The sequence below is a fragment of the Lissotriton helveticus genome (genome assembly GCF_964261635.1).
Source record: "Lissotriton helveticus chromosome 1_1 unlocalized genomic scaffold, aLisHel1.1 SUPER_1_unloc_50, whole genome shotgun sequence".
Taxonomy (NCBI): Eukaryota; Metazoa; Chordata; class Amphibia; order Caudata; family Salamandridae; genus Lissotriton; species Lissotriton helveticus.
The window spans coordinates 694749-721359 of NW_027611693.1; the positions used below are offsets into that span (position 1 = coordinate 694749).

The 26611-nt window shown below is 46.4% G+C and overlaps 1 protein-coding gene across 1 annotated transcript in view; it reads left to right on the plus strand.

Annotated features, from left to right (window-relative positions):
- LOC144806161 (NACHT, LRR and PYD domains-containing protein 3-like) overlaps nt 1-26611 on the plus strand; it is a 210935-nt gene that overhangs the window by 17572 nt on the left and 166752 nt on the right. The window contains exons 2-3 of the mRNA XM_078672585.1: nt 11664-11837; nt 18692-18865. Coding sequence (XP_078528711.1) covers nt 11664-11837; nt 18692-18865 — 348 coding nt within the window. The remainder of the gene's footprint in view (nt 1-11663; nt 11838-18691; nt 18866-26611) is intronic.

The window sequence follows — 26611 nt, forward strand, 5'->3', positions numbered from 1 at the left end:
ATGAGCAAGGCCTTTCCACCCCTGTCCAAAGTTTCCTTCACAGCCTCGGTCACCTCGAGTAGAGCGGTTTCTGTAGATCTAAACCCGGACTGTGACTGATGTAACAAGGAATTGACCTCTAGAAAGTTAGCTAGGGTGGTGTGTACATGCTTTTCCGCTATTTTGGCCAAAGCGGGCAGCAACGAGATTGGCCTGTAGTTGGAATGCAATTTGGCATCTGCATTCGGCTTTTTAATAAGGGGAAGGACTAGGGCCTGCTTCCAAGATGAGGGGACTTTGCCCGAACTCAGAGATGAGTTAATAATAGGGTTGATGATAGAGTTAAGAGCAAGAGCCAAGGTCGCAAGACACTTGGCGGGGCAAGGGTCAAGTGGAGAGCCAGATTTCAAGTTGGACAAGAGGTCAAGCGAGGCATGAAGCTCTAAAACAGGAAAGCAGTCAAGAGTAGGACCCGAAGTATCCGTGTCCAATGCAGATGAGTGTAACCAGGGATTAAGAGAGCCGTCGGCCACAGAGCCGGAATCCGAGATGTTATGAGCTCCTTGCAAGGCCGACTGGATGGTACGAATTTTATTAGTGAAAAATGCTGCAAGCTCCGTAATCCATGGTTCCGAGAAGACAGACGTGGGAGTACAGCAGGAAGGAGAGATAAACTCTTTAACAATCTTAAAGATCTCTTTGCAGGAGTTATCTGCTTCCACAATCCTTTTAGCTAAAAAGGATTTTTTTCTCTGCTGTGATCTCCCGATGATATTCCCTCACTGCTTCTCTATAAGACTGCTTAGCAGATGTATCATACTGCCTCCGCCAAATTCTCTCCAGCCTCTTGCAGTGCCTTCTCTTACCAGCCAAGGCAGGAGAAAACCACGGGGCCGACGCTCTTGCCAGTTCTGATCTGACCTGGCGGGGTGGTGCCAAGGCTTCCAAACGTGCAGTGAGCCAGTTCTGAAAACACACTACATCGTCCTCCAACCTGCCTGTGAAAACACAAGGATAGGTTTCTAAGGCCCGAGTAAGCATGGCTGGGGTGACTTTGTGGAAGGCTCTAGGCATACGTGCTATTTGCCGCTGCACATTGCGAGTGGACGCTAAATGATGTACTATCACAAAGTCCGCTAGGAAATGGTCCGACCAGAGGACTGGGGCAAGGGAGGAGAGGGACACCGGAACGGTCGAGAAGATTTGATCTAAAATGTGCCCTTTCTCATGTGTAGGTGCCTGCAAGTACATATGAAATCCCACCGAAGATGTCATATCCAGGAATTTTTGCACTTCAGGATCCTCAACCTTATCCATGTGGATGTTAAAATCCCCTAGGATTAGGCAGTGTTTTGCCCTAAGACTGAGTGTGGAAATAATCGAGAACAAATCCTCGGTGAAAGAGCAGAGAGGGCCAGGAGGTCTATAAAGCAAGAGCCCAAAGCAGGATTGATGGGAGGAGAGGGCCATGGAGAAGGCTAGGGTCTCAAAGCCTGGTAGGTCATCCACAGGCAGGATAGTACATGGAATGTGCCTCTTAATAATGAGCGCCACTCCACCTCCCCTGCCCTTACTTCTGTCTCGACGGAAAACAGCATACGTAGGAGGGATGGCGATGGCCAGATCAGGTTCCGATCCCTCACCGAGCCATGTCTCCGTGAGAAAGAGACAATCCGTTTCATCGTGTGTTAGAAGATTATGGATGTCAAGAGCATGTTGGGGAAGGGACCTGGTGTTTAATAATGCACATTTGCTGCCTAAAGGGGGGAGCTTGCACGGAGGGTTTTCGGTAAAACCAGGAATCCACCCGCACATGAAACATTTAGTAATAGCCCCTGCGGAATAGGGGATGACTCGCTGACATGGAGCAGTATGTGTATTATAGGTCAAAAGTTCCTCTTTAGTGTACATCCTGCTAAGTGCTAAATGAGACCCGCCTGGCTCGCGCCCCGAGCGCCTCCAGGACGCTGACGGGCGCAGACGGGCTGACTCAGGCGAGACTCCGGCGCAGGGACGGCGCTCTCGCAAACGCGACCGCTAGCGCGGGAGACAACCGTTTCCTTTTATGTGGGACACTAGAGCGCTCACACCGCTCTAGCCCACACTCAAGATGGCGGCCGTGGGAGGAAATCCCTGACCCCGGTCTGAAGCCCTAACGGCAGCTAGAGCCGTGACAAAGTGGCGATAATGCGTGCAAGTGGCCTAAGAGTATGCTGTATGCAATACAGAGTGGAAATAAACAGTTTTTAAAATTACGATAAAAACGAGCAGAATTACTCGCACAGCTCGTGAATAAAAGTAGCGTGCTCAGCACTTCACAGGTAGCGTTTCTAGCTGATATCTGAGATAAGATCTCGCGAACGCTGTCCCTGGGCTCCTTTTATGTGGGACACTAGAGCGCTCACACCGCTCTAGCCCACACTCAAGATGTCCGCCGTGGGAGGAAATCCCTGACCCCGGTCTGAAGCCCTAACGGCAGCTAGAGCCGCGACAAAGTGGCGATAATGCGTGCAAGTGGCCTAAGAGTATGCTGTATGCAATACAGAGTGGAAATAAACAGTTTTTAAAATTACGATAAAAACGAGCAGAATTACTCGCACAGCTCGTGAATAAAAGTAGCGTGCTCAGCGCTTCACAGGTAGCGTTTCTAGCTTATATCTGAGATAAGATCTCGCGAACGCTGTCCCTGGGCTCCTTTTATGTGGGACACTAGAGCGCTCACACCGCTCTAGCCCACACTCAAGATGGCCGCCGTGGGAGGAAATCCCTGACCCCAGTCTGAAGCCCTAACGGCAGCTAGAGCCGTGACAAAGTGGCGATAATGCGTGCAAGTGGCCTAAGAGTATGCTGTATGCAATACAGAGTGGAAATAAACAGTTTTTAAAATTACGATAAAAACTAGCAGAATTACTCGCACAGCTCGTGAATAAAAGTAGCGTGCTCAGCGCTTCACAGGTAGCGTTTCTAGCTTATATCTGAGATAAGATCTCGCGAACGCTGTCCCTGGGCTCCTTTTATGTGGGACACTAGAGCGCTCACACCGCTCTAGCCCACACTCAAGATGGCCGCCGTGGGAGGAAATCCCTGACCCCAGTCTGAAGCCCTAACGGCAGCTAGAGCCGTGACAAAGTGGCGATAATGCGTGCAAGTGGCCTAAGAGTATGCTGTATGCAATACAGAGTGGAAATAAACAGTTTTTAAAATTACGATAAAAACAAGCAGAATTACTCGCACAGCTCGTGAATAAAAGTAGCGTGCTCAGCGCTTCACAGGTAGCGTTTCTAGCTGATATCTGAGATAAGATGTTCAATACCAAGGCGGTCTCCCACCGTGAAGTCCACCCCCGTAGGAAAATGGACCACCTCAACAGCTTTGGATTCTCACCCCTCATCTGCATCAACCATCTGAGGGGCCTGTGGTCTGTCTGAACCCGGAAGTGAGACCCAAACAAGTATGGCCTCACCTTCTTCAGTGCCCAGACCACAGCAAATACCTCTCTCTCAATTTCACTCCACCCCAGTTTTTGTGGAAGTAACCTCCTACTGATGAAGGCTACAGGTTGGTCTAGGCCCTTCTCATTCATCTGTGACAAAACAGCCCTCACACCATGCTCTGAAGCGTCTGTCTGAACAATAAACTCTTTAGAGATGTTGGGCGCCTGAAACACGGGCACAGTGCACATGGCAGTCTTCAGGGCATCCAACGCTTTCTGACCGGTGTCAGTCCAGTTCACTTTCTTGGGCTGCTTCCTGGAAGTCAGCTCTGTCAAGGGTGCAATGATGCTGCCATACCCCTTGACAAACCTCCTGTAGTACCTCATGAGTCCTAGAAAGGCTCTCACCTCTGTCTGGGTCTTGGGGGGCTCCCAATCCAGGATGGTCTCAATCTTGGACTGTAGGGGCTAACCTGGCAGCTCCCAACCTGGTGTCCCAAGTACACCACAGAACCCTGCCCGATCTGGCACTTACCCACCCTTGATCGTGAGGCCTGCTCTCCGCAGAGCCATCAACACTTCCCGGAGGTGGCGCAGATGTTCTTCCCAAATGGCGCTGAACGCTGCAATCTCATCCAGGTAGGCAGCACTGAACTCTTCCAGTGCAGCCAACTCCTCGTTGACCAACCTCTGAAAGGTGGCAGGGGCATTCTTCATCCCTAAGGGCATAACACAGAACTGGAAATGCCCATCTACTGTGGAGAATGCTGACCTCTCTTTGGCCCCATCAGTCAAGGCGATCTGCCAGTACCCAGACATCAAATGTTATGTTATGTTATGTTATGCGTTTTTATTTGGCGCACAGATGCTCCAGCGAAGGAGCGTCCTGGCGCCCGACAAGGCAGCTGCACAACACAACTAAACAATAAGCAAAACAGTGTAGACAAACTAAGGGAATAAAAAGGTTTTCACCGCGCGGCGAAAGGAAAGCAAATCCCTCATAGCGCGAATCGCCGGGGGCAGGGAATTCCACAGGACCGCCGCACGCACTCGAAACGAGCGTCCTCCAGCTCGACTCCGCTTAAAGCGCGGAACGACAGCTAGTTCTAAGTCTGCAGATCTTAAGAGTCGGGCTGGGGTGTAATGGGATAGAAGGGCCATAAGGATCGTTGCTGGGGACCCCTTCAGAATTTTGTAGGCGACACAGAGGACCTTAAACTGGATCCGCTGGGCCACCGGTAGCCAATGCAATGACCGCAGGGTATTGGAGGTAGGACAGAATCTTGGAAGGCCTACCACCGCTCTTGCAGCGGCGTTCTGAATCCGTTGTAAGCGCCCAATCTCCGCCTGGTTCAGACCGACCAGTAAGGAGCTCGCGTAATCCAGCCTCGAGATAACTGTGGCTTGGATCATAAGTTGCCTGGTAGGGGCATCGAAGAATTTAAGCACTGGACGGAGCCCGCGCAGGATGCCAAAGCAGCTCAAATCAAACGTGCTGAGGAACCGGGCAGCCCCTAACCAATCAATGAGCTCATCAGCTCTGGGGATGGGGTGCGCCTCAGTCCTAGTCACTGAATTGAGTTCTTGGTAGTCCACACAGAACCGAAGTTCGGGTGTGGCACCAGGTGCGGCAGCCTTTGGGACAAAGCCTTTGGGACCAGGACTCAATCCCCCCTAATGCAAAGATCTTGGAGACCTCCTCCTTAATGCAAGCTCTCACCCTGTCAGTCACCCTGTACGTTTTGTGATTAACAAGAGAACTTGTAGTGTAGTTCCTATATTCCCAATAGGCTTTGCGCATTGGAATAATATATCCTGTAGTTTAGACGTAGCACTGAAGTCGACTAGGTCTCTACTGAGTATACTAAACTTAATTGTGAGTGCCAGCTAGATCAGAGGTCACTAGAAACTTTCTCGAATTCACAAGAAGGGATTAGTTTCTGACAACCGCATAAACATGACAACTTTGTTTCCCCAAGATAAAACGTATCTTCAGAGTCGTGGAAACAATAGATAGTTATTTCACTCAGTCAATCGTGCATGCTTCGTTTCACCAGAGTTGCCGAGAAATAGAGAGACGGGCGTTTTCAATAAAAGTATTTATTGACCAGTTTTCTTTCTCATGCAGAGGAAATGAACTGCTACAATCGAAATACTGGATGCAAAGTACAGTGCGTACAGTACGAAGAATATTATAAAATAATACTGTAAAAGCAGGGTATGGTTTCTAAGCCATAAAATAGATAAAATACATACAATAATAAATAATTACTAAAAGTACTCAACCGGTGCTTCTAAAATACGCCTACACCAGTGTACCTAACCTAGGTCTAGTAAAAGGGAAGAAGTAAGTGAGGTGTAGCTTAAGTTTAGTATTCTTTGCCAAGAATCTAATCCAAGAATTCTCTAAGGGTCTAATCAGCTCCGTACCTTGGTTTAAGAATGAAGGAGGTCTGGTATCTCTCTCTCAGGACTCGCTTTCCCAGCAACCCGCAAGGGTAGCCTGGAAACACTTGAGCTGGATTTCTCGGCTGGAGAAAACACATTGTCTCTCAGTGCGTCAGCTGGAGGGTCGGTTTCCTCCCGCGCTTGCTGCTGCAGGGCGCGTGAGGCAAGTAGATAGTCGATCTGCTCCAAACCACTGTGTCTTTGCCTAGGCAAGTGTGGGCATACTTATACCTTGAAGGTGCGCCGAGTTTGTCGTAAGGTTTGACATAGTAACGTCATTAGAGACTCAATTCTCTGAAAACTCCATGAGTTCTTGTATAAATCAAAATTCAAGCAGGGGGAAGTCCCTGGCTGCTGAAGGTGGGTTTTTCCAAGAAATCGTTGTGGATTTTCTGAACTAGTGGAAGTAGCCCTGCCGTATTTGGGCTGCAAGGCTCAGTTTAAATATGGTTATGATTTCTATGCCTATGTAAGGATATGGTGAATTATACCTATATTAAGGCATGAATCGGGAAAATTGTACTATGGTCCTAAAATGATCCATAACAAACTGTCTCCAGTGTCCACGTCATGGACGCAGCAGTCAGTGACACTGGGAGTCAGGGAGAATGGATCAGAGAATTGCAGTTTTAGTTTTTGGGCATCAGGGCACCTTTCTCATCTCAACTAAGGGTCCAGGACTGATGGGACACGACTTGGGAGTACAGGACTCACTCAGGCGGGGTTCATGTGTGGATTCAAGATGGTGGAAGCCTTTGGTGTCTCTGTGGCTCTGAGCAGGAGGCCTTCAGTCTACCTTTAGTGTCACTCTGGTAGTCCTGGGTGCAGGTGACACGGCTGTGGATTAACAGCAGGGCTGGCCTCTGAGGGCTCAAGGCAGGCTCCAGGTAGCAAACCAGTCCTTCGAGGTACAGCGAGGCAGTTTGGCAGAGTATGCAGCAGGTCACAGCAGCAGGCAGTCCTCTGAGAGTCCTTCTAGATACAGCGAGGCAGTCTGCAGAGCATGCAGCAGGTCACAGCAGCAGGCAGTCCTCTGAGAGTCCTTCTAGGTACAGCGAGGCAGTCTAGCAGAGCTTGCAGCAGGTCACAGCTGCAGGCAGTCCTCTGAGGGTCCTTCCAGGTGCAGCGAGGCAGTCTTGCAGAGTATGCAGCAGGTCACAGCAGCAGGCAGTCCTCTGAGAGAGAAGAGTGGGGCTGAGGGCCCTAATTTTTATACCTGGTTCCCTTCCTCTGGAAGGTGGTTGAAGCTTTTAGAGAGTTGTTTAGAAGTGCATTGAACTTTCTGACTCCCCTGGGTCCAAGAGGTTGCAATGACAATGTGGAGGTGATAAGTCATTTGTGTGACGGCAGAGCACAGCCTGTTCATCTGCAAGTGGGGCTGTCCTAAAGAGAGGAGTCTGTCCATAGAGAGGAGCATGTCCATTAGAGGGGTCTGACCACACAGAAAAATCTGTCCATAGAGAGGAGTCTGTCCATAGAGAGGAGTCTGTCGATAGAGAGGGGTTGGGCCATAGGGAGGTGTCTATCTATAGAAAGGGGTCTGTCCGTAGAGATGAGATTGTTTGTAGAGGGGACTCTGTCCATCGAGAAGCGTCTGTTCTTAGATGGGAGTGTGTTTATAAACAGAAGTCTGTCCATAGAGCGGAGTCTGTCAATAGGGAGGTGTCTATCCATAGAAAGGGGTCTGAGAGGAGAGTGTCAAAAAGAAAGTCTTTCCTTAGAGAGGAGTCTGTCAATAAGAAGGAGTTTGTCCGTAGAGAGGGGTCGGTCCATGGAGAGGTGTCTGATTGTAAAGTTGTCTGTGCATAGAGAAGAGATTGCCCATAGTGAGAAGTCTGTCCAAAGAAAGGGGTCTGTTCATAGTTAGGAGTCTGTCCGTAGAGAGGGGTCTGTCTGTAGAGAGGAGTCTGTCCTCTCAATGGACAGACTCCTCTCCGGACAGACTCCTCTCTATAGAATAGACTCCTCTCTACGAACAGACTCATATTTATGAACAGACTCCTTTCTTTGGACAGACTCCTTTCTTTGGACAGACTCCTCTCTATGGACAAAGTCCTCTGTATGAACAGACTCTGCTCTATGGACAGACTTCTCGCTATGGACAGACTCTTTTCTATGGATAGACCCCTCTCTAAGGGCAGCCTCCTCTCTACGGACAGAGTCCTCAGTCTTTCGATAGAAAGTGGTTCATCCATAGACAGGAGTCTGTCCATAGAGATGAGTCTCAACATAGAAAGGGGTTTGTCCGTTGGGAGAAGTCTGTCCATAAAGAGGGTCTGTCTATAGTTAGGAGTCTGTTCGTAGTGCGGAGTCTGTCTGTAGTGGATATTTTATACAGTGATATAAGTGACAACAATATTTGTTCCTGATATTTTGGTACTCACCATTTTAAGTGTAGGATATCTTTGACATCGATATTTATGTCTCAATATTTTATATTTCAATATTCAATATTTTTGTATCACGATATTTCCAGAGGCGATATTTGGTCAGCGATAGAACACGAGCGTGTTGCTTGTATTGGATGGACGCGGCATATATCACTAACAGATATTTGTTAGCTCGTAGGAGACACCTGTGCATGCAGGGGGGGTGGGATACTGTGCAAACTTTCACCGATCGAGAACGATATCTGCCCGCTGTCACATCCTACGCCATTTCACAGCTCCTTGGAAATGAAATACCAGTATTTGTAAAGCGCACAGCTACCTCCGAAGGGGTGTCCCGGTGATGGGGGATGTCCCGAAGATTAAGCAAGCTATTGCCCAGAGTCACATAGCGCTGGCCTGACCTGCGGCCGGTACCCGGGAATCGAACTGTGAAACCCGTGGTCTGGAGTCAGGAACCCTGGCCTCTGTGCCACACCTCTTCCTTGGAGAGCAAGAGGTCCTACAGAGGCACTACTAGTTCATGCTACCGTCATCGGGCATCCACCAATGACACCCCCCACGTGAGCCACTGCTCCCTGCATCCACAGCACAGCGCCACCACTGTCCTCCCGCCACCACTGCATCCGCAGCACAGCGCTACCACTGTCCTCCTGCCAACACTGCATCCGTAGCACAGCGCCACCACTGTCCTCCTGCCAACACTGCATCCACAGCACAGCGCTACCACTGTCCTCCTGCCAACACTGCATCCGTAGCACAGCGCTACCACTGTCCTCCTGCCAACACTGCATCCACAGCACAGCACCACCACTGTCCTCCTGCCCCCTGCATCCGCAGCACAGCGCCACCACTGTCCTCCTGCCAACACTGCATCCACAGCACAGCGCCACCACTGCCCTCCTGCCAGCACTGCATCCACAGTCTCTCTCAGCACCCTGTCGTACAGCTGCCCTACATCTGCAGGCGGCCCCCCTGAACACTACAACTCATGCTGTCTGCCAACCCCCCTACTTCCACAGCACACTGTTGTGGCCCCTCGTCACTGCCGAGGAGCTGATGCTTCTGTTCTGTAAGAGCATCGCAGTCTCCCCCAGCACCCTGTGAGCACAGCTGCCCTACATCTGTGGTGCCCCCTCACACTACAACCTCTGCTGTCTGCCTCCATTACTGCTGAGGAGCTGATGCTTCTTTTATGTCGGAGAGCATCACAGAGCCCGTAGGAGGGACAGACGGATGAGCACAAGAGCACCCACCCGTCGGGGGAAGCGCTGGGAGTCAGGCGCGCAACACCCATTGGACTCACCGGGCTTCAGCCCCCCCGTCGTGTGTGACAGCCCGTTATGAGACAGATCCCGGGCACACACACAGCCACACCCAAACGTTTCACAGGTCTTTAAAAGACCATTTGAATGCTAATTAGGCCTTGCTGTTGTTTCACCCCTTGTTGGAGGCCCTGAAGCTCCACTCTGCCTACTGATCAAAGGTTCAGCCCCCCCCGAAATGTTTTCTTATTCCCCCCCCCCGAAATTTGGGTCTAGTTGCGCCTCTGCTGGGAATAATTCCGTGTTAACACTCCTCTGCCTTTTCAGCCCCTCCCACGGCTGCAGGGCCATTGAATGCATGCAGCGTTGAAATGAATGGCTGCAGGTTACCCAAATGACTCGTACACGTGCATTAACCGACTGAGCTACCTCCCATGGTTTCTGTCCTGAATGCTGCACTTGGATCTCAGCAGCAGGCAGGGAACAGTTTGCACCCGCACTTCCTGGAAGTGTGACTGGGGCCCACGAGCCAGGGTCGCACTTACTTTCTGAGGAGCCGTGCACAAGGAGGAGGGGTAATATTTTTCATGTCAAATGAACCTGCTGAAAGCTCTGACGGGGTTATATGCGTCGAGGCACTTAAAAGAACAACTTCCTCCTGTTATGACCTCTCCCCCTCGAGCCTCCGGCCTCACTCGCTTGTATTTAACTGTAGCGAGATATCAGGAATTGGGCTAATAATACGTCTTCCATCACAAGCCTCCACTCAGTGGAACAAACCTCGGGCGCATCTTCGATAGGGACATTAAAGCGAAGTACGAGAGGGTCTGTCTCAAATGTAGCGCCTTGAAACGCTGAACAGCTGGTAGTGAAGAGGGGCAGGAACCATGACCTAAATCGATGGAGGCAACAAACGCACTATCATGGGTAACATTTGAAGAGAGAATTTGTTGTTTCTCAAAACTGATCAGATCTTTCTTTATAATCTGAACCTTTTGTCTCTGGAGATAAGATCGCCCTTTGCTGAATGAATCACAAACCTAGAAACTGAATTATCTGAGTCAGACTCAAAGACTTGGGCCCGATTTAAATGTTGGTGATGAGCATTCTCTGTTGTGACGAGGTGTTCTCACCGCCGACATTACGGCTGAACGATGAATTATAAAGCGAGTCGACCCTAGTTTAACCGCGGTGGAGACTTGTCTGTCTCCTCTGTGGACAGACAGCTCGGGCAGGCATGCACATTAAAAAGACAAATACTGTGTTTATTACCAAATATCAACGTCTCAAGTGACATGTGCAAGCATCAAGACAGGAATGAGAAACAATATCCGGGACAGGAACTTTGGTGAAAAATGTTACATTCCAAAAAAACAACATTTCATAGTAATTCCATAACAGTCCCGAGGTCGGGGTTATTCTATAAAAACGGAACCCACCTGCAGGTGAAGAGCAATGACCCTCGACCTCAAATCCGCTACTTTGGGTCAGAAGTTTATCAGCCCTGCCGAGCTACGGAAAGCACCTCTATAGGGTCAGACCTAGTGGAGGTAAATGAATACTTACCCAGGAGCTAACATTACGAGTTAAACATTGACAATGAGGAGTGCTTATGTAATCTAATTACATATCTAAAGAGGGATTACTCACCCATCCTGGCAAATTCACACTTGTGCTGTGTATCCCTTATCTTATGTCCGCACTCCAAAATATGAACACCTGAAAAGTACCCAATATGTGATGTTGGTCTATTTCTCAATATACTATTTTATTTTCTGAATAAACACCTCGTCCCACAGGGACCGCTGACGAAAACATCTCTCTGTGTGCATCACACCCCGTGTAAATATACTGATGGCTGCAATAACTGCTAAAGTTGTGAATTCACCATTCACACCGCAGCAGAGGGTCTCCAGCATAAAAAGTGTATTAATATATTTATGAATATGTCCATTCAGCTCCGCCTCTGCTCGTCTGAGGTCTCCCCCCATGAGACTCCTTTATAAACAGGGGGTGGTCGGATGTGTAAGGTGGGATGTGTCACTAGAGGGGAGTAAGTCAAGGACGGGAAGGAAATGAAGATAAACTGAAGTTGTGACGCCCCTGTCTGTGCTCTGCTTTACTCCTCTCCATGTCTCTTCTCTCCTGCAGGTTGTGGCGCTGCTCCATCACCGGTTCATGCTGCGAAGCCCTCGCCTCTGTCCTGGAAACAAACTCATCTCTCACAGAGCTCGACCTGAGTGTCAATGATGAGCTGCGAGACACTGGAGTGAAGAAGTTGTGTGAAGGCCTCAAACATCCAAACTGCAAACTACAGACACTGAGGTACAGAGCTGAGCAGTTCATATCACGTCATTGATTTCTAAATATACATTATAGGTGGGGCTCACACATATATTTAAAAATGTATTTAAATGTTTACATGATTGCCTCTTTTCTGTTAATGTCGTGATAAAGGTTCCCATTGATAATATTTGTGAATTACGTCAGGTTTGGGAAGTGGGGGTACACAAGCCCCAACTCCATGGTCATGAAAGAAGCCCCTGTCATGGTGCAGAGGGGCACTTTTTAGAGCCTGTTTCTCAGGTATTTGGGCTCAAATGGAATAGTTCTTAACCAGAGGGCAGGTCTGTCCCTTCCAGTGAGGGCGCCTCCCTCACCAGTCTCCCTGCTGTTACCAGACCGGCTGCTGGATACGAGGCAGAGGAATGTCAGTGAGACACGGGGGGCTCCGAGGCCCACTTCACATTCTGAAGGAGGGAGCTGTAAGATGAAAGGTAGAGTAGGCAGCAGAGAGGGGCAACAGTAAGATGAAAGGTAGAGCAGGCTACAAAGAAGGCAGCTGTAAGATGAAAGGCAGAGCAGGCTGCAGAGAGGGGGAACTGTAAGATGAAAGGTAGAGCAAGCTACAAAGAAGGCAGCTGTAAGATGAAAGGTAGAGCAGGCTGAAGAGAGAGCCAGCTGTAAGGTGAAAGGTAGAGCAGGCTGCAGAGAGGGTCAGCTGTAAGATGAAAGGTAGAGCAGGCTGCAGAGAGGGGGAACTGTACGATGAAAGGTAGAGCAAGCTACAAAGAAGGCAGCTGTAAGATGAAAGGTAGAGCAGGCTGCAGAGAGGGCCAGCTGTATGGCGAAAGGTAGAGCAGGCTGCAGAGAGGGTCAGCTGTAAGATGAAAGGTAGAGCAGGCTGCAGAGAGCGGTAGCTGAAAGATGAAAGGTAGAACAGGCTGCAGAGAGGGGCAGCTGTAAAATGAAAGGAGGAGCAGACTGCAGAGAGGGGCAGCTGTAAAATGAAAGGAGGGGCAGAATGCAGAGAGGGGCAGTTGGAAAATGAAAGGTAGAGCAGGCTGTTAGATGAAAGGTAGAGCAGGCTGCAGAGAGGGACAGCTGTAAAATGAAAGGAGGAGCAGACTGCAGAGAGGGGGCAGCTGTAAGAGTAAAACTAGTGCAGGCTACAAAGAGGATCATCTGTGAGATGAAAGGCAGAGCTGGCTGCAGAAATTGGCAGCTGTGGTTCACTCTGTGCCAAGACAGCACAGCTGCTGAGGTTCATGGTGTGCTTGGACAGCACAGCTGCTGAGGTTCACGCTGTGCTTTGACAGCAGAGCTGCTGAGGTTCAAGCTGTGCTTAGACAGCAGAGATGCTGAGGTTCACAGTGTGCTTAGACAGCAGAGCTGCTGAGGTTCACGGTGTGCTTAGACAGCAGAGCTGCTGAGGTTCACGGTGTGCTTAGACAGCAGAGCTGCTGAGGTTCACGCTGTGCTTAGACAGCAGAGATGCTGAGGTTCACAGTGTGCTTAGACAGCAGAGCTGCTGAGGTTCACGGTGTGCTTAGACAGCAGCACTGCTGAGGTTCACGGTGTGCTTAGACAGCAGAGCTGCTGAGGTTCACTCTGTGCGTAGACAGCAGAGCTGCTGAGGTTCATGGTGTGCTTAGACAGCAGCGCTGCTGAGGTTCATGGTGTGCTTAGACAGCAGAGCTGCTGAGGTTTACGGTGTGCTTAGACAGCAGAGCTGCTGAGGTTCACAGTGTGCGTAAACAGCAGAGCTGCTGAGGTTCATGGTGTGCTTAGACAGTAGAACTACTGAGGTTCTTGGTGTGTGTAGACAGTAGAGCTACTGAGGTTCTTGGTGTGTGTAGACAGCAGAGCTGCTGAGGTTCACTCTTTGCTTAGACAGCAGAGCTGCTGAGGTTCTTGGTGTGTGTAGACAGTAGAGCTACTGAGGTTCTTGGTGTGTGTAGACAGTAGAGCTGCTGAGGTTCACGGTGTGCTTAGACAGCAGCGCTGCTGAGGTTCATGATGTGCTTAGACAGCAGTGCTGCTGAGGTTCACTCTTTGCTTAGACAGCAGAGCTGCTGAGGTTCACAGTGTGCTTGGACAGCAGAGCTGCTGAGGTTCACGGTGTGCTTAGACAGCAGAGCTGCTGAGGTTCTTGGTGTGTGTAGACAGTAGAGCTGCTGAGGTTCATGGTGTGCTTAGACAGCAGAGCTGCTGAGGTTCACAGTGTGCGTAGACAGTAGAGCTGCTGAGGTTCATGGTGTGTGTAGACAGTAGAGCTACTGAGGTTCTTGGTGTGTGTAGACAGTAGAGCTGCTGAGGTTCATGGTGTGCTTAGACAGCAGAGCTCCTGAGGTTCACAGTGTGCGTAGACAGTAGAGCTGCTGAGGTTCACAGTGTGCTCAAACAGCAGAGCTGCTGAGGTTCACTGTGTGCTTAGACAGTAGCGCTGCTGAGGTTCATGGTGTGCTTAGACAGTAGCGCTACTGAGGTTCATGGTGTGCTTAGACTGCAGAGCTGCTGAGGTTCACAGTGTGCTTAGAGAGCAGAGCTGCTGAGGTGCATGGTGTGCTTAGACAGCAGAGCTGCTGAGGTTCATGATGTGCTTAGACAGCAGAGCTGCTGAGGTTCATGATGTGCTTAGACAGCAGAGCTGCTGAGGTTTATGGTGTGCTTAGGCAGTAGAGCTGCTGAGGTTCACTGTGTGCCTAGACAGCTGAGCTGCTGAGGTTCATGGTGTGCTTAGACTGCAGAGCTGCTAAGGTTCACAGTGTGCTTAGACAGCAGAGCTGCTGAGGTTCACAGTGTGCTTAGACAGCAGAGCTGCTGAGGTTCACGGTGTGTGCTTAGACAGCAGAGCTGCTGAAGTTCACGGTGTGCTTAGACAGCAGAGCTGCTGAGGTTCACGGTGTGCTTAGACAGCAGCGCTGCTGAGGTTCATGGTGTGCTTAGACAGCAGAGCTGCTGAGGTTCATGGTGTGCTTAGACAGCAGCGCTGCTGAGGTGCACTGTGTGCTTAGACAGCAGAGCTGCTGAGGTTCATGGAATGCTTAGACTGCAGAGCTGCTGAGGTTCACAGTGTGCTTAGACAGCAGAGCTGCTGAGGTTCACAGTGTGCTTAGACAGCAGAGCTGCTGAGGTTCAGGGTGAGCTTAGACAGCAGAGCTGCTGAGGTTCACTCTGTGCTTAGACAGCAGAGCTGCTGAGGTTCACGGTGAGCTTAGACAGCAGAGCTGCTGAGGTTCACTCTGTGCTTAGACTGCAGAGCTGCTGAGGTTTACGGTGTGCTTAGAGTGTAGAGCTGCTGAGGTTCACAGTGTGCTTAGACAGCAGAGCTGCTGAGGTTCAAGGTGTGCTTAGACAGCAGAGCTGCTGAGGTTCACAGTGTGCTTAGACAGCAGAGCTGCTGAGGTTCATGGTGTGTGCTTAGACAGCAGAGCTGCTGAGGTTCACGGTGTGCTTAGACAGCAGAGCTGCTGAGGTTCACGGTGTGCTTAGAAGCAGCGCTGCTGAGGTTCATGGTGTGCTTAGACAGCAGAGCTGCTGAGGTTCATGGTGTGTGTAGACAGTAGAGCTACTGAGGTTCTTGGTGTGTGTAGACAGTAGAGCTGCTGAGGTTCATGGTGTGCTTAGACAGCAGAGCTGCTGAGGTTCACAGTGTGCGTAGACAGCAGAGCTGCTGAGGTTCACAGTGTGCGTAGACAGTAGAGCTGCTGAGGTTCACAGTGTGCTCAAACAGCAGAGCTGCTGAGGTTCACTGTGTGCTTAGACAGTAGCGCTGCTGAGGTTCATGGTGTGCTTAGACAGTAGCGCTACTGAGGTTCATGGTGTGCTTAGACTGCAGAGCTGCTGAGTTTCACAGTGTGCTTAGACAGCAGAGCTGCTGAGGTTCATGGTGTGCTTAGACTGCAGAGCTGCTGAGGTTCACAGTGTGCTTAGACAGTAGCGCTGCTGAGGTTTATAGTGTGCTTAGACTGCAGAGCTGCTGAGGTTCACAGTGTGCTTAGACAGCAGAGCTGCTGAGGTTCACAGTGTGCTTAGACAGCAGAGCTGCTGAGGTTCATGGTGTGTGCTTAGACAGCAGAGCTGCTGAGGTTCACGGTGTGCTTAGACAGCAGAGCTGCTGAGGTTCACGGTGTGCTTAGACAGCAGCGCTGCTGAGGTTCATGGTGTGCTTAGAGAGCAGAGCTGCTGAGGTTCATGGTGTGCTTAGACAGCAGAGCTGCTGAGGTTCATGAAGTGCTTAGACAGCAGAGCTGCTGAGGTTCATGATGTGCTTAGACAGCAGAGCTGCTGAGGTTCATGGTGTGCTTAGACAGCAGCGCTGCTGAGGTTCACAGTGTGCTTAGACAGTAGCGCTGCTGAGGTTCATGGTGTGCTTAGACTGCAGAGCTGCTGAGGTTCACAGTGTGCTCAGACAGCAGAGCTGCTGAGGTTCATGGTGTGCTTAGACAGCAGCGCTGCTGAGGTTCACAGTGTGCTTAGACAGTAGCGCTGCTGAGGTTCATGGTGTGCTTAGACTGCAGAGCTGCTGAGGTTCACAGTGTGCTCAGACAGCAGAGCTGCTGAGGTTCACAGTGTGCTTAGACAGCAGAGCTGCTGAGGTTCACTGTGTGCTTAGACAGCAGAGCTGCTGAGGTTCACGGTGTGCTTAGACAGCAGAGCTGCTGAGGTTCACGGTGTGCTTAGACAGCAGAGCTGCTGAGGTTTATGGTGTGCTTAGACAGCAGAGCTGCTGAGGTCCAGCTGTGCTTAGACAGCAGCGCTGCTGAGGTTCACGGTGTGCTTAGACTGCAGCGCTGCTGAGGTTCACGGTGTGCTTAGACAGCAGAGCTGCTGAGGTTCACTCTGTGCTTAGACTGCAGCGCTGCTGAGGTTCACGGTGTGCATAGACAGCAGAGCTGCTGAGGTTCATGGAGTGCTTAGACAGCAGAGCTGCTGAGGTTCATGGTGAGCTTAGACAGCAGAGCTGCTGAGGTTCACAGTGTGCTTAGACTGCAGCGCTGCTGAGGTTCACAGTGTGCTTAGACAGTAGCGCTGCTGAGGTTCATGGTGTGCTTAGACTGCAGAGCTGCTGAGGTTCACAGTGTGCTCAGACAGCAGAGCTGCTGAGGTTCACAGTGTGCTTAGACAGCAGAGCTGCTGAGGTTCACTGTGTGCTTAGACAGCAGAGCTGCTGAGGTTCACGGTGTGCTTAGACAGCAGAGCTGCTGAGGTTCACGGTGTGCTTAGACTGCAGCGCTGCTGAGGTTCACAGTGTGCTTAGACAGTAGCGCTGCTGAGGTTCATGGTGTGCTTAGACTGCAGAGCTGCTGAGGTTCACAGTGTGCTCAGACAGCAGAGCTGCTGAGGTTCACAGTGTGCTTAGACAGCAGAGCTGCTGAGGTTCACTCTGTGCTTAGGCTGCAGAGCTGCTGAGGTTCACTCTGTGCTTAGACAGCAGAGCTGCTGAGGTTCACGGTGTGCTTAGACTGCAGCGCTGCTGAGGTTCACGGTGTGCTTAGACAGCAGCGCTGCTGAGATTAGCACATAGGACAGGAGGCATCTTTGTATATTCTCTCGTTAGCTGACCTATTATCACTCAATGTAATTCCTTTAAAGAGGAAGAAGCACCCCTGCCAATGCTTCTCTTCACCTGGAGGCGACAAAGATAAACACAGAAGAAGGACCACTCAACCACGTCCTGGCACGGCGTCATATCATGCTTGGAGTTTAATGTATCAGGACTAGACTCGGACCTCATCAAAAATAGGAATAACTGGAATTATTTGCCCTCCCATGCAAGGCTTAAAAGAAAATGAAAAGGCACAGGCAGGGTCGATAGGTCTGGCCTCGGATGGTATTGCAATAGTAATTTTCTTTTGCCATAATTTGACATTACATTTATTTATTTTTTTAAATCATTCAGAGATGTAACTATTTTACTAATGCTGTTTTTTAAATAGCAGGCATTTATTTTGGGAAACAGAGTTCACACCGCAACCGTTACAACGCATGCCTCTACCCTGCATGCCGTTGCAATGAAAAAGTTGTATAGCAGTGGGGAGAAGGTGTTAGATTTAACTCCAACACCTTCCCTACTGTTGCACACACTGGAGTTGGAATAGAAAATTAATCTATTCCAACTTCCGTGATTCCCTGACAGCAAGTCGCAGTAAGGTTTGGCGTTGCAACGGCATGAGGTGTAATGGCATGCGTTGTAACGTCAAATAACCATTTAATTTATGTCATGAATTTCAATATTATTGGTGAATGAGACAAGATTACATCACCATCTAACCAAGCACTCCAAGAAAAATCAGCTGCAATGTCATTTAACACTTTTTATCTTGAAAATAAATCATCATCTAACTGGGCAACCAGGGTCCAGGAAAAAAGAAATAACCAGTCTTTAAGATTAATATGAAAATAAAGAACACATTTTAAATCCGGTTTGTCACTGAAGATCAGGGAACTATTTTTAGGCGGAGGTGGACAATGTGCACAGGCCTTTGAGTGCCCTGCTGTAGGCTGTGGAGGGCGGAAGCAAAGTGTGAACGATGTTTTAACAGACCAATGGGTGATGATTTCTTATCAGAAGCCCGTTATAACAAGCAGCGTAATAATAGGCAGGTCACTGCAACGACTGCTAAAGTTGTGACTTTACCATTTACACCACAGCAGCGTGTCCAGCATAAAACATATATTAATATATTTATGTCCATTTATATCCGCCTCTGCTAGTCTGAGACCCCCCCCCATGAGGTTCCTTTATAAACAGGGCGTGGTCGGATGTGTAAGGTGGGGATGCGTCACTAGAGGGAGTAACTCAAGGATGAGAAGTAAATGAAGATAAAACTGAAGCTGTGACGCCCCTGTCTGTGCTCTGCTTTAATCCTCTCCGTGTCTCTTCTCTCCTGCAGGTTGAATAGCTGCTCCTTCACCGCTTCATGCTTTGGAGACCTCGCCTCTGTCCTGGAAACAAACACATCTCTCACAGAGCTCAACCTGGGAGACAATGATAAGCTGACAGACACTGGAGTGAAGAAGTTGTGTGAAGGCCTAAAACATCCAAACTGCAAACTACAGACACTGAGGTACAGAGCTGTGAAGTTCTTATCACGTCATTGATTTCTAAATATACATCGTTGGTGGGGCTCACACACATATTTTAGAAATGCCTTGAAATGTTTACATGATTACCTCTTTTCTGTTAATGTTGTGAGAAAAGCTCCCATTAATAACATTTGTGAACTAAGTCAGGTTTGTGAAGTGGGGGTACCCAAACCCCAAAGATGGTGCCGAGGGGCACTTTTTAAAGTCTGTTTCTCGGGTATTTGGGATAAAATGAAATAGGCCTTAACCAGAGGGCAGGTCTGTTCCTTCCAGTGAGGGCGCCTACCCACCAGTCTCCCTGCTGTTAACAGACCTGCTGCTGGATACGAGGCCAAGGAATTGCAGCTATAAGATAAAAGGCAGAGCAGGCTGCACAATGGGGCAACTGTAAGATGAAAGGTAGAGTGGGCTACAGAGAGGGGCTAGTGTAAGATGAAAAGTAGAGCAGGCTACAGAGAAGGCAGCTGTAAGATGAAATGTAGAGCAGGCTGCTGTGAAGGGCAGCTGTAAGATGAAATGCAGAGCAGGCTACCGGGAGGGACAACTGTAAGATGAAAGGTAGAGCAGTCTACAACAAAGGCAGCTGTAAGATGAAATGTAGAGCAGGCTGCTGTGAAGGGCAGCTGTAAGATGAAAGGTAGAGCAGACTACAAAGAAGGCAGCTGTAAGATGAAAGAAGAAACAGACTGCGGAGAGGGCAGTTGTAAGATGAAAGGTAGAGCAGGCTACAACAAAGGCAGCTGTAAGATGAAATGTAGAGCAGGCTGCTGTGAAGGGCAGCTGTAAGATGAAAGGTAGAGCAGACTACAAAGAAGGCGGCTGTAAGAAAAAAGAAGAAACAGACTGCAGAGAGCAACAGCTTTAAAATGAAAGGTAGAGCGGGCTGCAGAGAGGTGGAGCTGTACAATGAAAGGAGGAGCAGACTGCAGAGAGGTGCAGCTGTAAAATGAAAGGTAGAGCGGGCTGAAGAGAGGGGAAACTGTGAGATGAAAGGTAGAGCAGGCTACAGAGAAGGTAACTGTAAGATGAAAGGTAGAGCAGGCTACAGAGAAGGTAACTGTAAGATGAAAGGTAGAGCAGGCTGCATGCAGGGGCAGCTGTAAAATGAAGAGTAGAGCAGGCTGCAGAGAGAGGCAGCTGTACAATGAAAGGAGGAGCAGTCTGCAGAGAGGGGAAGTGGTAAGATGAAAGGTAGAGCAGGCTGCAGAGAGAGGCAGCTGTAAAATGAAGAGTAGAGCGGACTGCACAGAGGGGCAGCTATAAGATGAATGGTAGAACAGGCTGCGGAGAGGATTATCTGTGAGATGAAAGACGTAGCAGGCTGCAGAAAGTGGTTCACAGTATGCCTAGCCAGCAGAGCTGGTGAGGTTCACGGTGTGCTTAGACAGCAGAGCTGCTGAGGTTCATGGTGTGCTTAGACAGCAGAGCTGCTGAGTTTCATGGTGTGCTTAGACAGCAGAGCTGCTGAGGTTCACGGTGTGCTTAGACAGCAGAGCTGCTGAGGTTCATGGTGTGCTTAGACAGCAGAGCTGCTGAGGTTCAAGGTGTGCTTAGACAGCAGTGCTGCTGAGGTTCACTCTGTGCTTAGACAGCAGAGCTGCTGAGGTTCACTCTGTGCTTAGACAGCAGAGCTGCTGAGGTTCATGGTGTGCTTAGACAGCAGAGCTGCTGAGGTTCATGGTCTGCTTGGACAGCACAGCTGCTGAGGTTCACGCTGTGCTTAGCCTGCAGAGCTGCTGAGGTTCATGGTATGCTTAGACAGCGGAGCTGCTGAGGTTTACAGTGCGCTTAGAGTGTAGAGCTGCTGAGGTTCACTCTGTGCTTAGATAGCAGAGCTGCTGAGGTTTACGGTGCGCTTAGAGTGTAGAGCTGCTGAGGTTCACAGTGTGCTTAGACAGCAGAGCTGCTGAGGTTCACTCTGTGCTTAGACAGCAGAGCTGCTGAGGTTTACGGTGTGCTCAGACAGCAGAGCTGCTGAGGTTCATGGTGTGCTTAGACAGGAGAGCTGCTGAGGTTTACGGTGTGCTTAGACAGCAGAGCTGCTGAGGTTCACTCTGTGCTTAGACAGGAGAGCTGCTGAGGTTTACGGTGTGCTCAGACAGCAGAGCTGCTGAGGTCCATTGGGTGCTTAGACAGCAGAGCTGCTGAGGTTCATGGTGTGCTTAGACAGCGGAGCTGCTGAGGTTTACAGTGCGCTTAGAGTGTAGAGCTGCTGAGGTTCACTCTGTGCTTAGACAGCAGAGCTGCTGAGGTTTACAGTGCGCTTAGAGTGTAGAGCTGCTGAGGTTCACAGTGTGCTTAGACAGCAGAGCTGCTGAGGTTCACTCTGTGCTTAGACAGCAGAGCTGCTGAGGTTTACGGTGTGCTCAGACAGCAGAGCTGCTGAGGTTCATGGTGTGCTTAGACAGCAGAGCTGCTGAGGTTCATGGTGTGCTTAGACAGAAGAGCTGCCGAGGTTCACAGTGTGCTTAGACAGCAGAGCTGCTGAGGTTCATGGTGTGCTTAGACAGCAGAGCTCCTGAGGTTCACTGTGTGCTAAGACTGCAGAGATGCTGAGGTTCACAGTGTGCTTAGACAGCAGAGCTGCTGAGGTTCACTCTGTGCTTAGACAGCAGAGCTGCTGAGGTTTACGGTGTGCTCAGACAGCAGAGCTGCTGAGGTCCATTGGGTGCTTAGACAGCAGAGCTGCTGAGGTTCATGGTGTGCTTAGACAGCGGAGCTGCTGAGGTTTACAGTGCGCTTAGAGTGTAGAGCTGCTGAGGTTCACTCTGTGCTTAGACAGCAGAGCTGCTGAGGTTTACGGTGCGCTTAGAGTGTAGAGCTGCTGAGGTTCACAGTGTGCTTAGACAGCAGAGCTGCTGAGGTTCACTCTGTGCTTAGACAGCAGAGCTGCTGAGGTTTACGGTGTGCTCAGACAGCAGAGCTGCTGAGGTCCATTGGGTGCTTAGACAGCAGAGCTGCTGAGGTTCATGGTGTGCTTAGACAGCGGAGCTGCTGAGGTTTACAGTGCGCTTAGAGTGTAGAGCTGCTGAGGTTCACTCTGTGCTTAGACAGGGATCACTGAAATATTATCGACGGTCACATTATCGACTTGCAAAAATATCGTTGATTAATTATCGACTACAAAAATATCGACTTTGTATACTTATTACATAAACTACAAAAATATCGAGTAAAAAATATCGAGTACTTACAATATCGAGTACATAAATATCGCATTAATAAATATCGACTACAAATATATCGTTATTCATGAAATTACCCCTAACACTACAAAAATATCGACTAATAAAATATAGAGTACACAAATATCGTTAAAAAAAAATTTGCGACTTCTTTTTTGTACCCTTTCATATCTACAATACCATATTATTCGTCTATAAAAGTCATTGCTTTCTACAAAAAACATTTTACATATAATACCTGTAACTTAAGTAACATTCCTAGTTATCTACATTTGCTATACATTCTATTAAATGTGTTCTATCATTTGAAAAATATTCTTTATATTTAAATAACATTTTCATGACTTTTTTCCACTTACACATCTATTTTATTTTACAACTAACCTGCTTTAATGCGGAAATCACCACATACCACCATTCTCACATAAACAAACACACCAATTAATCCAAAAAAAATTCAAACTAGCCTATAAAATCCTTCCTTTCATCCTACAACCAATCAAATCAAAGCACACTAAATACACATACTATAAAAGGGATACATGCATTCTACCATTTGCTGCTGCTAACTCTATAGAAAGAAGATGCCAACACTCTGAAGATTTTGTTCCTGAACAAACATCTTTAAAGATCCAGCTCACAAACTAATTATTCAAGTAAGTTACAGTGCATTATTTAGAAATCTAAATTATTAGTCTACTATTTTACTTATATCCCCTAACTCTTGCACTTATTTAATTTTTATCTCCCCCTACATTTCTGATAGAAACTACTACAAATTAATTCCTAATACATGCTCCTATTTCTTCACCTGGAAAATCAGATAGTAAGTATATATTAATGCTCTATTATACACCAACTGCTGTTTTTAAACACTATTTCACAAGATTCATACTTTATTTTACACATTTTATTCACAGATATTCTGAGATTTTCGTTTTTCAACACTACAAATGTATAAAACTGCACTAATTAAATATGTAAGTATATATGTTTTTGTTCATAAACACCCAATATTGAAAAAGCTATTTTCTAAAGAACATATCTTGCATATTACATCTTCCCTACAGATCCAATTAAAACATCCTACATCAACTATACCAAAAGACAAGACTACCATTGTAAAAAAAGTAAGTATACTTGTAATTTGTCTAAAACTTCCGAAAAATTTACTAAAATTATGTTCTTAACACCATGTTATGTATTTCATATTTCCTCTACAGATATTGTGAATACATCATACATCTATTCTACCTACAGCAAACCAAACTACTTATTTAGAAGTTAGTATATTTTTAAATATTTGCAATTTCCCAACAGTTCCAAATAGTTTTTAGAATATTTTACATATATTTATTCTATCTTCTCTACAGATCTGAACTTTACTACCTTGATGTATTCCAGAAAATACTACAACTCAAATATTTAAACAAGTAAGTATATGTAATGTTCACATCAAATGTAGTACTAAGCAAAATTAAAAACTGCTTTTTCCTTGGAAAAACGTTTGTTATGTGTAAACATAAACTTAGCATTTCTATATTTTTATACCAACAGTAAATAAAGAAATACATACAAGAAAATCCTTCAAAATACAGTTCTGCATTTGTGATTACTACTTTTAGTAACTGTAAGTATAAATACATCAGTAATTATGTTAGCACCACAAACTGAAATATATGTTTTTTGATGTTGTTTCTTTCTACTCTTTCCTAGAACAAATAAAACAAAATGACAGAAGGTGCAGAATGTGTTATGTCGCAGAAAAATAAATTACTTTTATGTTATATGGGTTATGTTTATAATCAGGAAAGACAAAGTGGTAGAAAAGTTTTCTGGAAATGTACAAAATATTACTCAAACAAATGTTATGGAAGGGCTACTACTGAGGAAACTAGTGTGTTATCTACCAGGGAACACAATCATCCCCCCAATGTCACAGAAATTGAAGTAAGAGATGCTTTAGAAAGTATCAAAACTGCTAGCACACAAAGTAATAAACCAACAACACAAATCCTTAAAGAAGAACTGTTAAAAGTCCCAGCCCATGCTTCAGGTCAACTACCTTCTATAGACTCCCTAAAACGCACTATTGCATACACTAAAAGACGCACTTCCACAACCCCACCCAACCCTACTACTTTTGATGAAATTCTTATTTCACCAGAAATGTCCATCACACACAATAAAGACAAATTTATCCTTTTTGACAATGAAAGCAGTAAAAACAGAATCATAATGTTTGCAACTGCAAGTAATTTAAGAAAAATCCAACAGTGTCCCCAATGGATGATGGATGGAACATTTAAACCATGCCCAAAACCTTTCTATCAACTATATTCCATCCACGGTTTATACCATAACTATAACATCCCTTTCATTTACTGTTTGCTACCAAACAAACAGCAAAACACTTACACAGAAATATTAAATGTTCTAAAAAATGAAATCAATAATTATTTTCCAGAAAAAATAATTATTGATTTTGAATTAGCTATGATTAATAGCATTTTGAGAACATTTCCCCACACAGCAATCCAGGGTTGCTACTACCATTTCAATCAGAGCATATGGAGACATCTCCAAAAATCAACTTTAAGTATTCTATACTCAACAGATAGCACCTTTGCCTATCAAATTAAAAAATTGATAGCACTGGCCTACGTTCCTGTTACCGATGTAGCAGAACACTATAATTTATTAATTGACAGCACATATTACAAGAGGAATGAAGATAAACTAACCCCATTACTGGACTATTTTGAAGATACTTGGGTGTGAAGGTTGCACAGATCTGGACATCGACGCCAACCCAAATTCCAAATCCCTTGGTGGAATGTCTATCTTAATACTTTAAACCAAGAGGCTAAAACAAACAACAGCGTAGAAGGGTGGCATAATGCTTTCCAAGCTACCACAAGCAGAACCAGACCCACATTCCATAACCTACTAGAAGCTTTGAAAAAAGAACAAAGCTATCAAGAACTAAGAATTGAACAATCTGTGACCCAAATTGGTCCAAAACTAAGTAAACAAACTAAACAAATGTTCAGACTACTGCAAAGTCAAGTCACACTATACCTTACAACTAGAGGATTAGAATATCTGTCAATAATAGCTAAAAGCCTACTCTAAAAAATTCCCAAAAATATACTAATGTCCTCTGACAATAATTGTAGATATACAAATCATAAACATTTCTACACAATTATAAATAATACATATTTGTGTAACAAACTTATGAAAAATGTGGGCATTATTTCTGAACAAATATGCAATATTTATAATTACATCACACATACACATTACATAAAGATCAACATTTCCCACCCAATACAAAAGGTACTTTAAATACTTACAATTTGTGTAGATGAAAAAGACGTAATGAAGCAAAAAGCAATCCATAGAATCCATTGCAAAGTAGTCCAATTCCAATAAGGGAAACCATCAAAAACCCGAAAATTTTGAAAAAATAAAATAAACGCTCCAGGAAATGCCGAAAACAGTAGTGTGGACACTTTAGTATTTAAAGTGATATACACACAACTTTTAAAAAACGGTCACGCATATCAATGTATCTATCCAAAACGAAACCCTCCAAAAACCCGAAAAAATTTAAAAAATAAATAAAATCCGCTCCTGGCAAACCCGAAAATATGAGATACACGTCAAAACAAAACCATAATAAGTCATACATTAGTATCTCCGAAAAAAAACACGCTTCCTTCCATGTAGTTTTCATGCGAGGAACCGGAACCTGTTAAAAAAACATACATTACGAAACCCACCCACAAATAGCCCATAACATTAGTAAATACACTTACAATTAACATTAACCATGTAAGAAGGCATTTCCTAACACTTAAAATAACACTAGAACTAAAACAAACACGACGCATCTATAACGACGACATTTCACCTAAACGTTACATAAACAATTCATACATACACACAAAAACACTACACACTTCGAATATACCCTCAAACATTACCACTCAGTTATAAATTGTATTTAAAATTAACCTTACCTCTCTCCACACGAAGCAACTCCCAACCGCGAGCTTCTCCAGTCCTGAATGAAGCGCAATAACCTTACGCGGTAAAAAAGTAGTCCCCTTAAACCATTATAGAATAGGTATCATAGAAAATACAATGTTATAGTATAAAAATATAATACATACACATTGTTATTGTAACAAATTAATACATTATACTCATTATAATTTAAAATGTTTAAAAAATATAATTGTATTTAATATTAGTTAATATATAGTAATTATTATATATTAATAATATTAAAAAATAATGTAACATTTGAAATAATATATGTAAATAATTTCTTATTTTGTACATTTTTAGGAATAAAATTGTGTTTGTTTATAACTAAACTTTATAATTGTTTATGTAAATAATTAATAATAATAAATAATAATATAACTTATTTATTATTATTAATTTAAAAATTATAACTATTTACTATATAATTAATGCCCTAAAATAATGTTTATTTATTTGTCTGAATGTATGTTTTTCTAAAAAGAA